This window comes from Mus caroli, unplaced genomic scaffold, assembly GCF_978045245.1.
Source record: "Mus caroli unplaced genomic scaffold, Mus_caroli_1 scaffold_7, whole genome shotgun sequence".
NCBI classification, from domain to species: domain Eukaryota; kingdom Metazoa; phylum Chordata; class Mammalia; order Rodentia; family Muridae; genus Mus; species Mus caroli.
Genome location: NW_028227262.1, coordinates 112,127,459 through 112,146,725, shown reverse-complemented (window position 1 = coordinate 112,146,725; position 19,267 = coordinate 112,127,459). Strand labels below are relative to the sequence as shown.

The 19,267-nt window shown below is 44.9% G+C and overlaps 1 protein-coding gene and 1 long non-coding RNA gene across 4 annotated transcripts in view; both read left to right on the top strand.

Annotated features, from left to right (window-relative positions):
- The first annotated feature begins 1,465 nt into the window (after positions 1–1,465).
- On the top strand, positions 1,466–5,842 carry LOC147004014 (uncharacterized). Of its 2 annotated transcripts, XR_015047527.1 has the most exons (4): positions 1,466–1,578; positions 2,034–2,227; positions 4,652–4,834; positions 5,513–5,842. It is a non-coding gene; the product is annotated as an uncharacterized LOC147004014 (long non-coding RNA). The 2 variants fall into 2 exon arrangements; XR_015047526.1 differs by lacking the exon at positions 5,513–5,842 and having other exon boundaries at positions 4,652–5,093.
- A 12,613-nt stretch (positions 5,843–18,455) lies between these two features.
- The window catches only part of Akr1d1 (aldo-keto reductase family 1 member D1), a 37,440-nt gene continuing 36,628 nt past the window's right edge, over positions 18,456–19,267 (top strand). The window contains exon 1 of one of the 2 annotated variants that reach the window (XM_021165557.3): positions 18,456–18,634. In XM_021165557.3, coding sequence (XP_021021216.1) covers positions 18,542–18,634 — 93 coding nt within the window. In that variant the 5' untranslated portion in view covers positions 18,456–18,541. The remainder of the gene's footprint in view (positions 18,635–19,267) is intronic. The other variant, XM_021165556.3, reaches the window with a different exon arrangement.

Genomic DNA, 19,267 nt, shown 5'->3' with positions numbered 1-19,267 from the left:
CTATCATCTCACTGGATACCAAAAAAGCCTTTGAAAAAAATCCAATATTCTTTCATGAAAAAATCTTGGAAAGAGTAGTAATACAAGAAACATACCTCAATATAATAAAGCAATTAACAGCAAGACTATAGCCAACATCAAAGTAAATAAAGAGAAACTCAAAGCAATACCACTAAAATAATAAACAAGACAAGGTTGCTCGCTCTCTCTCTCTCTCTCTCTCTCTCTCTCTCTCTCTCTCTCTCTCTGTGTGTGTGTATATATATACATGTATATATATATTCAATATAGTTCTTAAATTTCTAGCTAGAGCAACAAGACAATTAGAGGAGAATAAGAGTATACAAATTGGAATTGCTATTGGCAGATGATATGATAGTGTACATAAGCAACCCCAAAAATTCTCTAGCAGGGAAGCAGGGAACTCCTACAGCTGATACACTCTTCCAACTATGTGGCTAGATAAAAAAAAAATTAACTAAAAGAAAAAAATCAGTATCCTTTCTACATGCAAATGACAAATGGACTTAAAAAGAAAATAGGGAAACAATACCCTTCACAATAGCCACAAATAATATAAAATATATTGGGATAACTCTAACCAAACAAGTACAAGACTTGTATAATAAAAACTTCAAGTCTTTGAAGAAAGAAATGGAAGAAAACAGAGGATGGAAAGATCTCCCATGCTCACAGATCTGTAGGATCAACATAGTACAAATGGCCATCCTACTAAAAGCAATCATCACAAAAATTCCAATACAATTCTATACAGACCTTGAGAGGACAACACTCAACTTCAAAAAACCCAAGATAGCTAAAATGATCCTGAACATTAAAGCACCTTATTGAAGTGTCACCATCACTGATTTCAAGCTGTACTAGTGGAGGGGTAATACCTAGAGGGGGATCCCCCTTCTCAAAGAAGGGGAGGGTGGAATGGGTGGAGGATCTGTGTGTCAGGGTACTGGGAGTACAGGGGGGGCTATAAAGTGAATAAATAAATTTAATAAGAAGATGGGGTACAGATCTAAACAGAATTTTTTACAGAGGAAACTAGAATGCCTAACAAAGAAAGACATGTTCAATAGCCTTAGCCATCATGGAAATGCAAATCAAAACTACTTTGAGATTTCACCTTACACTTGCCAGAATGGCTAAGATCAATAACACAAGTGAGAACTGATGCTGGTGAGAATGTAAAGCAAGAGGAACAAACACTCCTCCATTGGTGGTGAGGGGGCAAACTTGTACAACCACTATAAATATCAATATGGCGGTTCTTCAGAAAACGGAATCGATGTACCTCAAGATGCAGCCATGCCACTCTTGGGCGCTCCATCTTTTTATAGACACTTAACTATGTTCATAACGGTTTTATTCATAACAGCCAGAAAGTGGAGACAATCTACATGTCCCTCGGCTGAAGGAAGGATTAAGAAGATGTGGTACATTTTCACAATGGAGTATTACTCAGCTGTTTAAAAAATGACATGATATTTTCAGGCAAATCGATGGAACTAGGGGGAAAAAAAGCCATCCTGAGTGCAGTAGCCCAGCCCCAGAAAGGCAAACAAGGTATGTACTCACTTATAAGTGAATGTTAACTGTTGAATCAATGGTACTCATGCTATAATCCACAGACCCAGAAAAACTAAGTAAAGAGGAGAGCTCTAAGGGGGATACATAGATCTCCCTGGAAAGAAAAAATAGAATAGATTTTGTGGGTGGACTAGGGGCAGAGTGGGGGGATGGGAACAGAAGAGATCAGGTGTGGCCTCCCTTCCCCCAGCCTGGAACCTGCTTGCTCAAGGGTGGAGCTACCTGCTCATTCGTCCTGCCACGCCTACTGCTGGAACCTGCCTTTGCTGCCTGGAGGCACACACGTGTTCGTCCTGCTACTGGACCCTGAGTTACTTGGCGGGATATTGGGTTCCCTCCCCCTTCCTTTATAACTGAGTGTCTGAAAATAGTAAAATTGAGCTTTGATCAGGATCTTGTCTTAGCTCCATTCATTCTTCCGCCCCGTCTAGATTCCTCTCTTTTCAGCTCGAACTGCCATTCTCAGTTGAACCGTTCGTGTTGTGGACTGCGGGCAGGCCGCAACAGTTGGCGCCAGAACTGGGACCTGAAGAATGGCAGAGGGATGCTAAGAGAAACGACTGCTGTGTGGAGCTCCACAAGAAAGGAAAGGATCTTCGTATCGGAGCATCGGAGCAACGGACAGGTACACATGCTAGCGCTAGCCTAAAATTTCAGTTTTGTAAAGTGTTGCTGAGGATGCGGTAGGATACGAATCAAGTTTGAATCAGTGCTGACCCAACACTGTTTCTGCTTGGGTCAGCAGCTCGTTAATCGGAACTAGATACGGAAACAGGTGGTGTGCCACAGCTTTTTAGAAAGCTGCTTAGGTGGAAGAAGGAAGGGTTTAAAGTCATGGATCAGGCGGTTGTTTTTAGTTTTCAGGAGTTGTTTCAGGCCAGAGGAGTAAGGCTTGAAGTACAATTAGTAAGAAATTTTTTAGATAAGATAGATAGCTGTTGTCCATGGTTCAAGGAAGAAGAAATGATAGATTGTGGAACCTGGGAGAAAGTTGGTGAGGCCTTGAATATCGCTCAGACAGATAATTTTACCCTAGGCCTCTGGGCGCTTGTAAATGATGCTATAAAAGATGCAACTTTTCCAGGGCTAAATTGCCCTCAGGCGGAGCTTGCGGTATCTCAGGAGGAGTGCCTATCAGAGAAGGCCTCCTCAGAAAAAGATCTTCTTAACTCAAAAATTGATAAATGTGGAAACTCTGATGATGGACTGAATTTTAACAAAAATCATTCAGATAGAGGAATTGCCCATTACCTTAATGAGAATTGGTCCTCTTGCGAATCTCCCGCTTCACCTATAGTCACCACTTCGGAAGGTGCTACTCATAGGGACACACGGCTAAGCGAGTTAGAGTTTGAGATTAAGCTTCAGAGGCTGACTAATGAGCTTCGGAAACTAAAAAAGATCTCAGAAGCGGAGAAGAGTAACTCTTCTGTAGTTCACCAGCTGCCGCTAGAAAGAGTTGTGAGTCAGGCTCATGGGAAAGGACAGAATTCGTCTAATACGCTGGCCTTTCCTGTGGTCGAGGTAGTTGATCAGCAAGATGCTAGGACCAGACATTACCAGACCTTGGATTTCAAGTTGATAAAAGAGTTAAAGGCGGCTATTCTGCAATATGGTCCTTCAGCATTGACAGAGCTCTAATAGGAGAAGCTTTAGTTTCGAATCCTGTTGCTCTGGCCCAACGTGATCATGAAAGGTTTCACCTCTCTAGCCATACCCTAAGGCTCCGACATAAGATCACTAAGGAGCAAGCAAGAATGATTGTAAAACAATGTCCTAAATGTATTACATTATCTCCAGTGCCACATCTAGGAGTCAATCCTAGAGGCCTTATGCCTAATCATATTTGGCAAATGGATATAACCCATTATGCAGAATTTGGAAAACTAAAATATATACATGTTTGCATTGATACCTGTTCAGGATTTCTCTTTGCTTCTCTGCATACAGGGGAGGCTTCAAAAAACGTAATTGATCATTGCCTACAAGCCTTTAATACCATGGGGTTGCCTAAGCTTATTAAGACAGATAACGGGCCATCTTATTCTAGTAAAAACTTTATTGCATTCTGTAAAGAATTCGGTATCAAACATAAAACTGGAATTCCTTACAACCCCATGGGACAAGGAATAGTTGAACGTGCTCATAGCACCTTAAAGAATTGGCTTTTTAAAACAAAAGAGGGGCATCTATATCCCCCAAGGTCACCAAAGGCTCATCTTGCCTTCACCTTATTTGTCCTAAACTTTTTGCAAACTGACATTAAAGGTCAGTCTGCAGCGGAACGCCACTGGCACCCAGTTACTTCTAATTCTTATGCATTGGTAAAATGGAAGGACGCCCTGACTAATGAATGGAAGGGTCCGGATCCAGTTCTAATCTGGGGATGAGGCTCGGTTTGTGTTTTTTCACGAGATGAAGATGGAGCACGGTGGCTACCAGAGAGATTAATTTGTCAGGTAAACACAGATTCTGTCTCTTCTCGTAAGTATCATTCTAAAGACTAAAATTCCTCTTGTGCTTAGAATTCAGCTGGGAATGGAAGCTCCCAGAAACTGTTTTCCTCTGAGCCAATTCCCCTACAGGAGGCCGGAGATTAGCTTTAGCTTTACAATTTGCATCTAAATAAAGTACCTTGACTTCTCCAAACAGAAAATTTACATTGCTACCCTCTCATTGTTTAGATTTCTTTCTTTTCTCAAGCAGGTCAATCCACATTCTCCTGTTCTCCGCCCCTAAGAGCAAACAGGTGGTACTGCTAATCTCCCTTCCAAGGACATCCCAGCACGTGGCTTTCAGCCTGAGATAGGATTTAGATTTACCAGGAGAGCTAGGGAAGTAGAAATTTCATATATTTACAGAGATTAGTTCTTATTTTGATAGAGATGGGCTTAGTCCCTTAGCTGGCCTCTGGCTTTTCACCCTTGCTGTTACTGCAAGGTGTCCTTAGTTCCTCAGGCTAGGGAATAACAGGGATGAGGAGAAAAGACTTCCAGCTCCTATTTTAACCACAGTTAGTGATGTTAATACTGACATAATTCTTGTCTAGGCCTTGCTAAATCTGAGGTTGACAAGTCTCATATAGAGACCGCGCATCGCTCAGAACTGCGATACTGATTCATAATCATATGAATACAGTATGGGTACCGCTTGGCGCAGGAGACTACTGCGGAGGGAAGGTCCAGCTTGACCGTTTCTGAGTTCCCTGTGCGACACACCTGATTTGAAGGAGGTTGGTATCTGACTCCAGCTAAAAACCAAAAATACCTAAGGCTCTGCCTCCCCTCCCCAAAAGATACCAAGAGCCACAGATGTGAGTTGTTATAAAGCTCACGGGAGGAATCAGGTCAATGTCCACCCAAGTCAAGGTTAAAGGCCCACTCATCTACGGATGAGAAAATCATTTGATCACCTCTGTTAAGCATTGCCTATTTAAACTTAATTAATAGGGGGGAGAGAGGTTGGAGACCTTACTGTCGAAAGGGCAAGCCCTTCACTGCCTCCCACCCAAATAAATAAAAAAGCCAACTGGCCTTGTACTAGGAGCCAGCCAGTCTTACCCCCTTCTCCCTGTTTCCCTGGCTGCCATCCAAAATTGCGGAGGATTATCAACTCAGTGTTATTCTAAATTTCTTTAGTTAAACTTAGCCAGGGTTCCAACGCCCTACTTAAAATGCAAACAGGTAGTTACCTATTCAGCACTAATTAGCATTATAAAGTCAGAGCCTATTCTGTTAGTGGTTTACTAGGATAATAAAGACAGTCTTAGCCAAATACAGTTTACCATTAGAAAAGTTAGGAAATCCCACGGAAACAGGTTTTTTCTTTAGCCCTAAGAACTCAGGCAGAACTATTTAGCATAGATAATTTTTCTACCTCAGGCCAGCCCTTTCTTTTTGTTAACTAATAGGAGGAGATGTGGCCTCCCTTCCCCCAGCCTGGAACCTGCTTGCTCAAGGGTGGAGCTACCTGCTCATTCGTCCTGCCACGCCTACTGCTGGAACCTGCCTTTGCTGCCTGGAGGCACACACGTGTTCGTCCTGCTACTGGACCCTGAGTTACTTGGCGGGATATTGGGTTCCCTCCCCCTTCCTTTATAACTGAGTGTCTGAAAATAGTAAAATTGAGCTTTGATCAGGATCTTGTCTTAGCTCCATTCATTCTTCCGCCCCGTCTAGATTCCTCTCTTTTCAGCTCGAACTGCCATTCTCAGTTGAACCGTTCATGTTGTGGACTGCGGGCAGGCCGCAACAATCAGGTGGGGAAGGAGGGAGGATTGGAATTGAAGGGTATTTGGCTTGAGGGTGAGGGATGGAGGGTTGAGGGGATGTGGAAACCTAGTCCAGTAGAAATTCTTGGGATTCTACGAGGGTAACCCACTTAGGACTCCTAGTAAGGGAGAATTCGGAGCCTGAACCAGCCATCCTTTGTAATCAGGCAAGGTTTTTGAAGGTGGCATTGGGACACCAATCCAGCCACAAAACTTTAGTCCTATAATTTATTCCACCTGCAATACATACTCGGGCAATGGAGACAAAGAACATGTGAGAGTAGCGAAGCAATGATGGACCAATTCTAAGGCCCACGCCACCAGAGGGAGTCCATTCCTGACACTTCCTGGATGACCAGGAATTGGAAGTTGCATAGCCCAGAGACCCATGGTAGGAAACAACTAAAACCAAAAACTAAAAGCAAAACCCAGACAACAACAACAAAATCAACACAATGATTCCTAATGATATTCTTACATACTCATAGATTGGTACCTAGTCCAACAGTCATCAAAGAGGCTACTGCCAGTAGCTGATACAGGAGGATGCAGCACAGAAACCCGCTCTCTGCATGTTGTGTTTGCAGTGGGCTGGAGGGAGGATGGGAGCTTCGGGGGCGAGGCACGGAGGCAAACTGTCTGTGCACAACACTGATGTGTCTCTAGTATCAGTAGTTAGGGGGTTACAACATTCCCCCTTCTTTTGGTGATTCTAGAGGCCAATCTTGGACTCTTTATAGGCCTAAATCATCTGTGCTAACTGGTTGGTACTGGGATCTCATCACCATCAGTTGAACAGTCCCTAATCTCTGCTTTATATACCGTAAAAGTTTATTGATTATGCATGGCCCGAAAATGAGCAGTGACAGACTTATCAGGGGCCCTGTAATTGTGGGAATGAGGGTAGTTAACCATGGGGAAGTATGGAATAGTGAATGATACCAGCTTTTGGAGCTTTCTTGTTCTCTTTGGTGCCTCTCTATGCTTTCTCTAACCTTAGCAAATGATTCTCTGATGATTCCAGAATGTTTTTCATAAAAGCGACATTCTTCTTGCAGAGCAGCACACAAGCATCCCTGCTGCAGGAACACTAAGTCTAATCCTCGTCTGCTCTGCAGAACTGCCTCAGCCAGGGAATCTACTTTTCACTCTAGGAATACGATGGACTTTTCTAAGAGTTGGATATCTTCATCTATATCTAATTTAAGGCTGTTATAGTTCTTCTCGTACAACGTTAGGGATGCTATCCCGGTGCCTGCCCCAGCTAGTCCTGCTCCCAGAATTACAGCCAAAGTTAGGAAAATAAGTTCTCTCTTCTGTCTCATGAGGTCTCCCCCAACATGCCCTATTTATTAGGTTCTTCAGCACTATTTCTTCTGAATAATAGGTTATGTGTGGCACCAACTGGACTAGAATACAGAGCTCCTTTGCAGTAGGGGAATTAAGGACCTCTCCATGCACACATGGAGTCAACCCTGTTGAACAGTCCCACCAAGCCTGTTTGGGGGGAATAACCCATTTTGAATGAACCGGGGGTTGGGGGGTGTTGTTTTGATACAAAGGTGCTGATGTGACAAGGGAACTTTTTCCAGGCAGGTCCCCTGTCCTGATATGGTGATCTGCAGGGTTCAGGCTGGGCCTTCTTGGGACCATCTGCATGCAGTGTCTCTCTTGGACTCATTATATTTAGATATAAATCCAACACCTTCATAAAAAGGGCATCTGGCATTATAGCACAGCCAGCAGGAGGTGGTTAGCTCTGGGTGGGAGTCTTTAAAAATCTGAAAGGTTTTTAGCATCGTTGACCAGAGCGAATCTATCGGCTCTGTGCGATTTAACAAAAAGATCCCGGGGCTGGGGACCTCTGGGGGGGGGGGGGAAGGACTTGGGTGGACGGGCGGGGGTGGGGGTGGGGGGCGGGGGGCAGCAGTCACCAGTCTGAGGACCAGCTTTGCTGCAGGTTTTTTCAGGGCATCTTGGTAAAGGTTTAGGGTTTGTCAGAATCCAGTTTGGTCCTACAGCCACCGGCAGGGGGTTTCCTCTTGGTTTTATCAGGAGCCTAATTGTGAAAATGAGTCCAAGGTTGTTTCTGCCAATAATATAAAGCCAGAGGCCTAGCGACTTCTCAGCTTCCCAGCCCTTTTCCTGCTTTCCTAGGTTGGTGAGCCTAAATCGAACTTCAGAGTCGCTCCCCTGTCCCGCAACTGTGATAAGATCTTCCTTTGATGCCTTCCATTCCCTAACTGCAACTGAGGCTCCACAACCTCAAGAGGCGCAATAGAATTGTTCTAGTCCCCCACATGCCACAATCCCACCCCCACCCCCGGACATATATAAAAAGTCTCCCATCTACACTTAGGGCATGGATGCTTGGGTGTCAGGCCACTAGTTATCAGCCAGCACAGGTCAAAGGTTAAATCTGGAAACCACGGGGTCCCAAGTGGCTTTTTTGTATTAGCCAGTTGGGCCCAGTAACCTGTTTCAGAATTCTCAGTTGTCCAAGTCATAAGGCTCTAGCGCTTTCTGGCAAAACCTCCTCTCTTAGACCCAGTCTCCAGGGTGAAACTTGTACAGCTCTGGAACCAGGCCTGCTTCATAGGGGCAGGCAGTTTAGGCCATGTAAGACCTCCAAATTTGGGCCTCCGCTCAAGTCTCAGGATGAGCTAGCCAGCATCCCAGTGTCCCGAGAGAAAACCACACCTGATGCAAACTGCAAGAGGTTTTATTATCAGCTAGCTGAGGATGAAGTCCCTCCGCTACTGTGCAGGGCAGGGGAGTTCGACCCCAAGCAGTGACAGTAGGGGGCTTTTAACAGCTAGCTGAAGAATTGGAAGGAGTTGGGAGGAGAGTTGGGAGGAGTTGGGAGGAGAGTTGGCTACAGCTCCTTTCTGGTGAGGGGGGAGTGAGCTGCAGCCTCCTCTCAGGCGTCTATCTCCATGTCCTTGGCACAGGAAGGCAGGCATCACTGGTTGTACAGTATAGAAACAAAAAGGTCTTTTCCTGGCTATAGAGAACAAAGAGCTTCTTTCTAGCTATATTTTTAAAGATCAGGGAAAACAAGCTTCGGGAACATCCAGGGGCTTTACCTTCCAGGGAGAAATGCTCTAAGTCAGGGTCTCACATTCCCCACTCCTTCTAGTACATAGTTCTAATCTTAGAACTAGGAAAATTAAACCTCTGGCCCAGCTGTCAAACAAAGCCAACATGAGGTCGCAACTTTAGGATTTGTAGCATTGAGAGCCTCAGAAGCCCCTCGAATAAGACTAGAGAGTCTCTCCTCAGTAGTAGGAGGGAGGGAGGAGGTTCCTGTGCTGTGCCTGGTGAGTGTGAGCAAGGCCAGGCCAGTGGGCCCGCAGCAGGGCTGGGAGGGGGAGCCGGGCTCAGGCTGGAGGACAGCGGGGCTTATCAGAAGCACCAGGTAGGGTCCTTTTTATCTGGGTTTAAGGTTGCTGGAATGGTGGTGCCGGACTAGGACAGGATCTCTTATTTGAAATTTATGTGGCACCACGGTCGTTCCTGGTTCGTATGCTTTTTTTACCAATTCCCAGGCATTTTTTCTGACCAGTTCTAGGACCTTTAGGTGAGCTAGCAGGGGTTGGGAAAAAAGGAACATCAAGGTCAAACATTTTCCTGCTTCTGTTAAGGGGGGGCGGTCCCCCACGGAGGAGTTTAAAGGGTGTAAGTTTAAATTTTCCTGGGGTGTTCTGTACTCAGAACAAGGCGAAGGGAAGGAGAGCTGTCCAATCTTTTCCGCTGATCTCTAAAGCCAATTTAGTTAAGATTTTTTTTTTTAATGTTCTATTTACCCGCATTACCTGTCCTGAACTCTGGGGTCTATAAACACAATGTAACTTTTAATTTATCTCCATTGTCTGGCTAATCCTTGGCTTACCTGGGCAACGAAGGAGGGGCCATTGTCTGATGAAAGTACCTTAGGGATGCCAAATCTTGGGAAAATTTTCTCTAATATCTTCTTTGCCACGACATTGGCAGTCTCCTTCTTAATGGGGAAGGCTTCGACCCACCCTGAAAAAGTGTCTATAAAAACTAATAGATATTTATTACCGTACTTGGCTAGTTTAACTTTAGTAAAATCTACTTCTTAGTATGCCCCTGGTCAGTCACCTTTTAGCTGCCTTCCAAGAGCATTCTTGTGGTGCCTGGCATTGGTGAGGGCACGGGCTTGACACTTATCAACAATCTCTTGGGCAACGTCGGACAGTTTTATAACATAGTAGTTTGAGCTCTTAACAATTTCTTTGAGCTTTTTAATTCCCAAGTGTGTGAGCCAGTGTAGATTGGCTATATATTGTTGCCTTTCTCTGGTGGGCAGGACCGAGTGACCATCTTGGGTCTTAGCCACTCCCTGGGGAGTATACCTATATATCTCAGGTATTTTGCCTGTTAGTTTCTGATCTTCTGGAGTATAGTCAAAGCCTGTGTCTTTGAGTTCATAATGGTCCTTAAGTTCTTTATTTTTCTCTCTAGCTATGAAGATCATAGCTCTTTGGGCTACCTCTTTGGCAACCAGGTCAGCCATCTGATTTTCCTTTGCTATGGCCTTTCTGGTGACCAAGGCAATGTATGATGGCCAGTTTTTTTGGCAAGTGTATAGCTTCTAATAGGCTCAAGATTTCTTCTTTATTTTTAATATCTTTCCCAGCAGATGTGAGTAGTCCCCTTTGTCTATAGATTGTCCCATGTATGTGAGCAGTGGTGAAAGCATACCTGCTGTCTGTGTAGATATTGATGTTTTTTCCTTCTGCCAGCCTCAAGGCTTGGGTGAGTGTGATTAGCTCTGCTCTCTGGGTTGTTGTCCCTTCAGGCAAGCTGCTGGCCCAGATGTCTTGTTTTCTGTTGACCACTGCTGCCTCCGCTTTTTGCTTACCTTTAACCAAAAAACTGCTATCATCCGTGCACCAGTTGGGGCAGTCTGGCCATGGCTGGTCAGTGAGGTCTTTCTTAGTTCCGGTTTTTTTGCCAGGATGTCCATACACTGGTGCACTGGTAGGGAGTCATCAGCTTCTGGCAGCAAGGTGTCAGGATTTAGGATAGCAGGGGGTGCAAACTGCACTCTTTCAGTCAGTAAGAGGTTCTGATAATGGGTCATGCGAGCATTAGTCATCCAGCCATCAGGCAGTTGTCTAACGATGCTTTCTAAGGCATGGGGGGGGGGCTACTACTATAGTTCGTTGACCTAGAGTCAGTTTGTCAGCATCTTTGAGAAGTAGTGCCACAGCAGTGACAGCTTTTAAGCAAGATGGCCATCCACTGGTCACTGGGTCTAATTTTTTTGACAATTAGGCCACAGGTCGTTTTTATGGCCCCAGAGCTTGGGTCAGGACCCCTCCCGCTATTCCTGTTCTTTAGTCTACGTAGAGAGTGAAAGACTTAGTCAGGTCTGGCAGGGCTAGGGCTGGTGCACTAAGCAAGGTCTTTTTAATCTCTTTAAAAGCCTCCTGGTGTATGGGGGTCCATGAGAAAGTCCTAGTCTCTTTAGTAAGGGGTAGAGTGGGGCTGCCAGAGTGGCAAAGCTTGGGATCCAGAGCCTACAAAACCAAGCCATGCCCAGAAATTTCCTCACCTGCTTCGAGGTTGTTGGGATGGGGATTTGAGTCACAGTCTTTTTCTGAGCTTCTGTCAGCCACTGTTTCCCTCCCCTGAGAGTATAACCCAAATACGTTACTTCTGTCTGGCAAATCTGGGCTTTTTAAGCGAATGCCTTGTATCCCAACTCACTCAATTCCACCAGTAATTTTTTTAGTTTTCAGTCTGCACTCTTGCTCTGTGGTGGCAGCAAGAAGCAGGTCATCAACATACTGAAGGAGAAAAATTTGGGAGTTTTCTGACCTGAACAGTGCCAAGTCCTGGTGGGGGGGCCTTATCAAAGAGAGTAGGAGAGTTTTTGAATCCTTGAGGCAAACGTATCTAAGTTAGTTGTCCAGCCTGTCCCGAATCTGGGTCTCTCCACTCGAAAGCAAAGATTACCTGACTCATGGGATGTAGTTTTAGGCAGAAGAATGCGTCCTTTAGGTCCAGTACCGTATACCATTGTCTGTCAGGGTGGAGAGAACTGAGTAGATTGTAGGGGTTAGGGACAGTAGGATGAATATCTTGTACTCTTTTGTTTACTTTTTTTAAGTCTTGTACTAGCCGATAATCATTAGTGCCTGGCTTTTTAACTGGTAGCAACGGAGTATTTTAGGGAGATTGACAAGGGACCAAAACACCTAGTTCTAAGAGCCTTTGAATGTGAGGTCTGATGTCCTCTTGGGCCTCTTTGCTCATGGGGTATTGCCGTACCCTGATAGGAGTCACACCAGTTTTCAGCATCACAACGATGGGGGGCACCCTCTTTGTCTCTCCCATACCTCCAGTCTCTGCCCAGGCTTGAGGATATCTCTCTAACCAGGTCCCTTCTAGTACTTTTCTCAATGGGGCTTGAGGCTCATGTAATCTATATTTTTTTTTAATTTTAAAGCTAAAGTTATAGAGATAGGGGCTTGCCAAGAGACTGAAGTTCCTTCCGAAGAGAAGCTTATTTAGGCTTTTAATTTTGATAAGTTTTTCCCCAACAATGGGGTGGGGCATTCAGGAATGACGAGGAAGGAATGAGTTACTTGGCTTTTTCCCAAATCAACTTTTTTAACAGTGGTCCAAGAGTATAGTTTTTGAGTAGTAGCCCCGATTACTATGGTTTTCTTGTTCTTCAATTTTCCCAGTGGCTCTTTTTGGGGGCAGTCTCTTGCCCAGTGTCCTTTTTTTTTTTTTTTTTTTTTTTTTAACAGTATGCACATTGGTCCTCATCTATAGGTGGTTGTGAAGGTCTTCTGGAGTTCTGAGGTCTTTTCAGCCCTGTGTTGCCCAGGTACCCTGTCTGCCTACTTCCCCTCTACCTACTTCCTCTACCTTTTCTATAAACTTCTTTATCACCTGCGAATGTAGCCACAACCCTAGTTAAATTTCTTTTCAGCCTTTTATCTCGTCTACTTTTTCTTTCCTCATCCTCTCTCTTTTCTCTTTCTCTTTTTTCTTTTTTAGTCTCTCTCTTATAGTACCCTTTCTCTGCCTCCTTAAGCAGATCTTGCAAAGATAATGTTTGCAGACTTTCTAGACGCTGTGACCTTCTCCTAATGTCAGAAGCAGACTGCCCGATGAAAGCCATGGCCACTGCTGCCTGCTGGCCCTCTGACGTAGGGTCAAAGGGAGTGTAACACCTGTATGTTTCTAAGAGGAGCTCTAAAAACACTGTTGGGGGCTCCTTTTCCTCTTGTAGGATCTCTCTTACCTTGGCCAAATTGGTGGGGCGCCTGCCAGCTCCCCTCAGTCCTGCTACCAGAGCCCGACAGAAAACTGTCAACTGCTCCCTACCTTCAGGCCTGTTAGGTCCCAGTCAGGATGTGTCAGAGGGAAGCCTGCATCTATTTCATCCGGAAGTTGTGTTAGCCGTTTATTGGCCCCCAGTACGTTCTTTCTTGCCTCCAGCAGAATCCTTTCCTTCTCTTCTGTGGTGAAAAGAACCTGTAAAAGCTGCTGACAATCATCTCAAGTGGACTGATGAGAGAGCATAAGAGATTCCATTAGATTAGTAAGGCTAGAGGGGTTTTCAGAGAAGGGGGCATGATTTGCCTTTTAATTATAGAGATCAGAGGAGGAAAAAGGCCAGTACTGAAGGGGCTGCAGTTGTCCAGGGTCTGCTGGAGGAGGGCCATAAGTACATAAAGGCAGCACGGTGGTTGAGTCTGGTCCCTCTGGGCTCCGAGCTTGCCGGCCTCAGGTTCCAGCAGCTGGTCCCTCCCCCGCATCTTTAGGAGCACCCTGTTGAGAAATCTGGGAGGGGACTGGTTGGGGATATGGGGGTGGGGTGTTACACCATTCTGGAGGTTCTTCTCTCTCTGGATAGATCCTGGGAGGAGCGAGGGCTGTGGTTTAGCCCCCGCAGTTTTTATTTTAGTTTGTTTTTTTTTTCTGAGTGGCGGAAAGCCAGGATTTGGGATCCCGGCTTGTTCTTCTGAAGGATGGGGGGGTCTTGCGCTAAATTTTCCCAGATGAGAATGTAGGGCACTTGATCTGGTTGAGACCCCGGCCCCCTCTGCATAACATGTTTAAAGGCAGAAATCACAATCAAATCAAGAGTGCCCTCTGGTGGCCAACTAACATTAAGAGCTGGCCATTCCGTAGAGCAGAAAGTTCTCCAAAATCTTTCTGACATCCACAGACAGATTGTGAGTCTTAGTCTTAATTTTAGTCTAATCCTCGAGAGTCAGTCCAAGGGGAGTGCTACTAGTCTGTCCCATCGTCAGAGTCACATACAGGGAAACAAACAATATATACACACAAAAAGACTATGCTAACCGAGACCAGAACCCAAACAGATGGCCGAGTGAGCACACTCCCACTTGGCACCCTGATGGGAGATCTCTAGGCATCCCTGGAACTCCCTCAGACCTCCTGGGACGTCTCCCAGGGTGGCAGCCGGTTACTCCTGACACGTCTGTCAGTAACCCTCCCCTCCATCCCGTACAGGGAGTTTGTTGCTCTCATGAGTGCGGACGACTGCAAACTGAGAATACCTAATTTAAATACAGCCGGCAGACAAAGAGATAGACAAAGATATAGACAAAGATAGACAAAGATATAGACAAAGATATAGACAAAGATAGGATCCTACCTCCAAGCGGGGTCTCTGAGAACTGGGGTAGGCCACAAATCCCGGACGAGCCCCCACATGTAAGACCTCCAAATTTGGGCCTCCGCTCAAGTCTCGGGAAGAAAACCACACCTGATGCAAACTGCAAGAGGTTTTATTATCAGCTAGCTGAGGACAAAGTCCCTCTGCCACTGTGCAGGGCAGGGGAGTTCGACCTCGAGCAGTGACAGTAGGGGGCTTTTAACAGCTAGCTGAGGAATTGGGAGGAGTTGGGAGGAGAGTTGGGAGGAGTTGGGAGGAGAGTTGGCTACAGCTCCTTTCTGGTGAGCGGGGGAGTGAGCTGCAACCTCCTCTCAGGCGTCTATCTCCATGTCCTTGGCACAGGAAGGCAGGCATCTCCGGTTGTACAGTATAGAAACAAAAAGGTCTTTTCCTGGCTATAGAGAACAAAGAGCTTCTTTCTAGCTGTATTTTTAAAGATCAGGGAAAACAAGCTTCGGGAACATCCAGGGGCTTTACCTTCCAGGGAGAAATGCTCTAAGTCGGGGTCTCACAGACAAACCTGCTCGTGAATCCATTGTGTTGCTCTGACCTTAGTTATGAATTCATCACCTTCTAATTCTGCAATGGCTGCTGACTGAAGGTTTGGGACAATAGGGGACTGGACACCATACATGATTTCAAAAGGAGTTAGTCCTAACCTGTAAGGAGAGTTCCTTACTCTATACAGGGCAAAGGGAAGGAGTGTCACCCAGTCTATGGCAGTCTCTAGGGATAATTTAGTCAAGGCCTCCTGAAGTGTCCGATTCATTCTTTCTACCTGTCCTGAACTTAGGGATCTGTGCGCACAATGTAACTTCCAATCTGCCCCAATATATCTTGCTACATTCTGGCTTACTTTGGACACAAACACTGGTCCATTGTCTGATCTATCATATGTGGAAATCCATACCTGGGTAGGATGTCTTCCAGCAACTTCTTAGCCACTACCTTTAAAGTCTCAGTCTTCGTTGGAAAGGCTTCTGTCCACCCGGAGAAGGTATCCATGAACACTAATAAGTACCTCTAGCCATACTTTCCTGGTTTGATTTCTGTAAAATCAACTTCCCAGTAGGCCTCTGGTCTCTTATCTCACAGACATGAGCTAGGCTGTTCCGCAGTGTTGTGGGTATTGATCAATTGGCAAGCTTTGCAACTTGATACTACATCTTCGATAGTACGCTGCATGTTTCTGGAAGTCATTTTAGATTGTCTCACTGCATTTGCCATCCTGTATACAACACTGAAGTGTCTCTAGTATCAGTAATTCAGGGGTTACAACACATACATGCAGTCAAATCATATATATATATATCCATGGATATATATATATATATATATATATGTATAAATTAAAACAAGAACTCACTATAGAAAAAGGCCTACACCCAACAAACATAGACAGAGCCCAGCATACCAGTGCATATGCTATAGAAGCTCCTGGAGAGAAGACAGAAAGGTGAAAAAGATAACTGTCCAAGACTTCACATATCAAGAAGCCCCCCCCCCCCTAAATTCCAGGAAGGATCAGCACAAAGAGATTGTCAAAACCCAGAGAGGGGGGTGACAACAGGAGATAGTCTATAAAAGCATGTCTGTTTTTCTCCAGCAAAGGTGGACTTTCCTCTAGTTTCCATGAAGTCATTGTTTCCACTGGGATCAGACAGGAGGTCACCTGTGCTTCATTCAGAGAGTGTCTATGCCTGGTTTGTCCAGCACAGGAAAACTTTGGCTGCAGCCTGGCCATCGCAGGATGCTTCCAGCCAGGTTTAGACTGAGAACCTGTAGAACTAGAAAACGTGTGACTTTTGGCTGGAAAAGGAATGCAAGTAATCTTGCTGCCAAGCAGAGTGTGGTCCCTAAAGAGCCTGGCACTAGAAGAGGAAAGATACTTTGAGGGCACCCCGGGATTACACAGGACCACAATCACAGCAGGCTTAGAAGACATAGAAGTCGGTTTCAATGACTTAGATGTGAAAAGAGAAGCCAGGGTCTCCCTGCATGAGGGATAACTTGTGGGAATAACAAACATGTAAAATACAAGAGATATGGAGTCACCGACACTTCCACTTAGCTTTTTTTTGTTTGTTTGTTAAATGGTCTGAGAAGCAGCAGGGGTCAGGGTTGAAGTCATTTCAAGAAGTCCCTGAGATTGTAAATGAATCTGCCAGGGTAAAGCTGAGCCTTCCAGGGGGACCCTGGGAACAGAACAGCAAGGACATGGAATTACTAGGAAAGCTGTAGGCAGTCAGTTCTCTGAAACCAGCAAGGCCATCGTGGTGCCCATATCACACTGCACAACAGGCACGAAGGAAGCTACAATACTGAGTGTGTGTCTTGCTGCAGGTGGCTGTTGCCTTGGCCTCTTTATGATTTGCCTGTTTCTCTCTCGGGATGGGACTGTTGATTCTGTCCTGGAACTTTTCGGAGGTAGAGTCTAGCCAATTAGGTATGGTATTTGTAGTTTGACCATCTTGCAGGAGTATGTTTCATGCTCCCACTGTGATAAACTATGCTGCCCAAAGTACAGGCCCAGAGTAATGAGTCAGCGACCTGGGCTCAAGACCTCTACACCAGTGAGACAAATAGTGAACACATTCTTTAACAGTTGATTTATCTCTGAAATTTGGTTACAGAAAGGAAAGGGCTGACTCCATAGGTCCCTTAGTTACTTCATAGCCACCCTAGGCATCTGATTAATTGATGCAATGTTAACTTTCATTTCTTTTTCTTTTTTGTTTCTGGTTTCTCTGTGTAGACCTGTCTGTCCTGGAACTTGCTCTATAAACCAGACTGGCCTTAAGAGATCCCCCTGCCTCTGCTTGCCAATGTGTCTACCACCACCAGTGGGCCACTTGTAATGCCAGAATGTTCAAACTCAAGTAAATCTTATTTATCATGGCTTCAAAGTAAGAGATCAGTGGTTATGGCCATTCAACTGCCAAAGGGAAACTGTACAATGATTGCTTTAAGTGAAAAGACAAAAGTGTGATGTACGGATATGTAGGAAACTGTAACCTCTATGTGCAGTTTCAGACATCTGTTGTGGACCTTGGAAACATATCTCTCATAGATAAATAGACTACTATATTTGAAAATGGTGTTTGGGGAGTTATTTAGGCTCAATGAAGGCATGAGAGCTATGGCCTCATGATTCTTACCATTAGAGATCCAGCCCCGTCACCTCACTCCAATATGGGCTAATTTCTTTATCGTTTAAGGAAATTTAGGGTAAATCTCTTATTTGCCAACAAATCCCCGGGGACAGAAACCAGGTAGATTGCTTTCCTTGAACAAACTGTTTTCCTTTGCAGGACACTAAGCATAACCCTTCAACAGGTTTACTAGTTTCAGACCTCTGAGGATGTTCCAAACAAAAAACAAATAAACAAATAACAACAACAAAAAACACTGCCATACTGGCTGGTTTGTGTGTCAACTTGACACAGGCTGGAGTTATCACAGAGAAAGGAGCTTCAGTTGAGGAAATGCTTCCATGAGATCCAGCTGTGGGGCATTTTCTCAATTAGTGATCAAGGGGGAAAGGCCCCTTGTGGGTGAGACCATCTCTGGGCTGGTAGTCTTGGGTTCTATAAGAGAGCAGGCTGAGCAAGCCAGGGGAAGCAAGGCAGTAAGTAACATCACTCCATGACCTCTGCATCAGCTCCTGCTTCCTGACCTGCTTGAGTTCCAGCCTTGACTTCCTTTGGTGATGAATAGCACCATGGAAGTGTAAGCTGAATAAACTCTTTTTTTCCCTAACTTGCCTCTTGGTCATGATGTTTGTGCAGTAATAGAAACCCTGACTACGACAACTGCCTAGAGTTTTCAGAGAGATTGAGAAATCTGTTTGTCTATCATCTTTCCCCACCCTGCTCCTCCTCCTAGTGCTCAGTTCTTTTATGCAATAGGCACCTTTTCAAATAGTGTGCCTCTGCCCTGTTCAGAATCACCCCAGAAGCTTCAGATTCTTCTCTACCATGAACCTCAGCGCTGCACACCACCAAATATCCCTAAGTGATGGGAACAACATTCCACTCATTGGGCTTGGAACCTACTCAGATCCTAGACCGGTATGTATATTCGTGTGTGTGTATGTGTGTGTGTGTGTGTGTGTGTGTATGTGTGTGTTTGTTGTTGGTGGTGGTGTATGTTGCCTAAACCGATTTTAAATCAGAAGTCAAATTCTATCCGGTCACATTTTTAAGGTTATATAGTTGCAGAATGCAGTTTGTTTGATTTTTTTTTTCCTTCTCCATGAAAGTCAACTGAAGGCTAACAGCCAGAGTGAAACAAGGGACTTGGGAGTTAATGATTTATAAATAACTTTTTTAAAGTTTTTATTTAAGAACTTTTAGTTCAGTCTAATAAGTGTTTAATGAATACCTGCCACACAGGCATATCTTAATTCAAGCTTTTTCCATTGTGACATGATGTCACCATCCACAGAGTACAGGCTTCAAAAGAGTACAAACAAAGTCACAACATTTTAAATCTGTGAGTTTGTGGAGAGATGCATTCATAGTCACCTTTGTCCAGATGTGGTCTGTTGGCTACAGGCTAGACTCATCTGTAAGCATGAGTCTGTAGAAGCTTCCAGTATGAAGAGAGTGTCTTGCTATGTAGGCATTTACATTCTAGGAGAAAACAGACTCCTTACCTGTGGAAGCAGAGAAGGTGGAGTTTGGTTCTAGAACTGTGCCTAA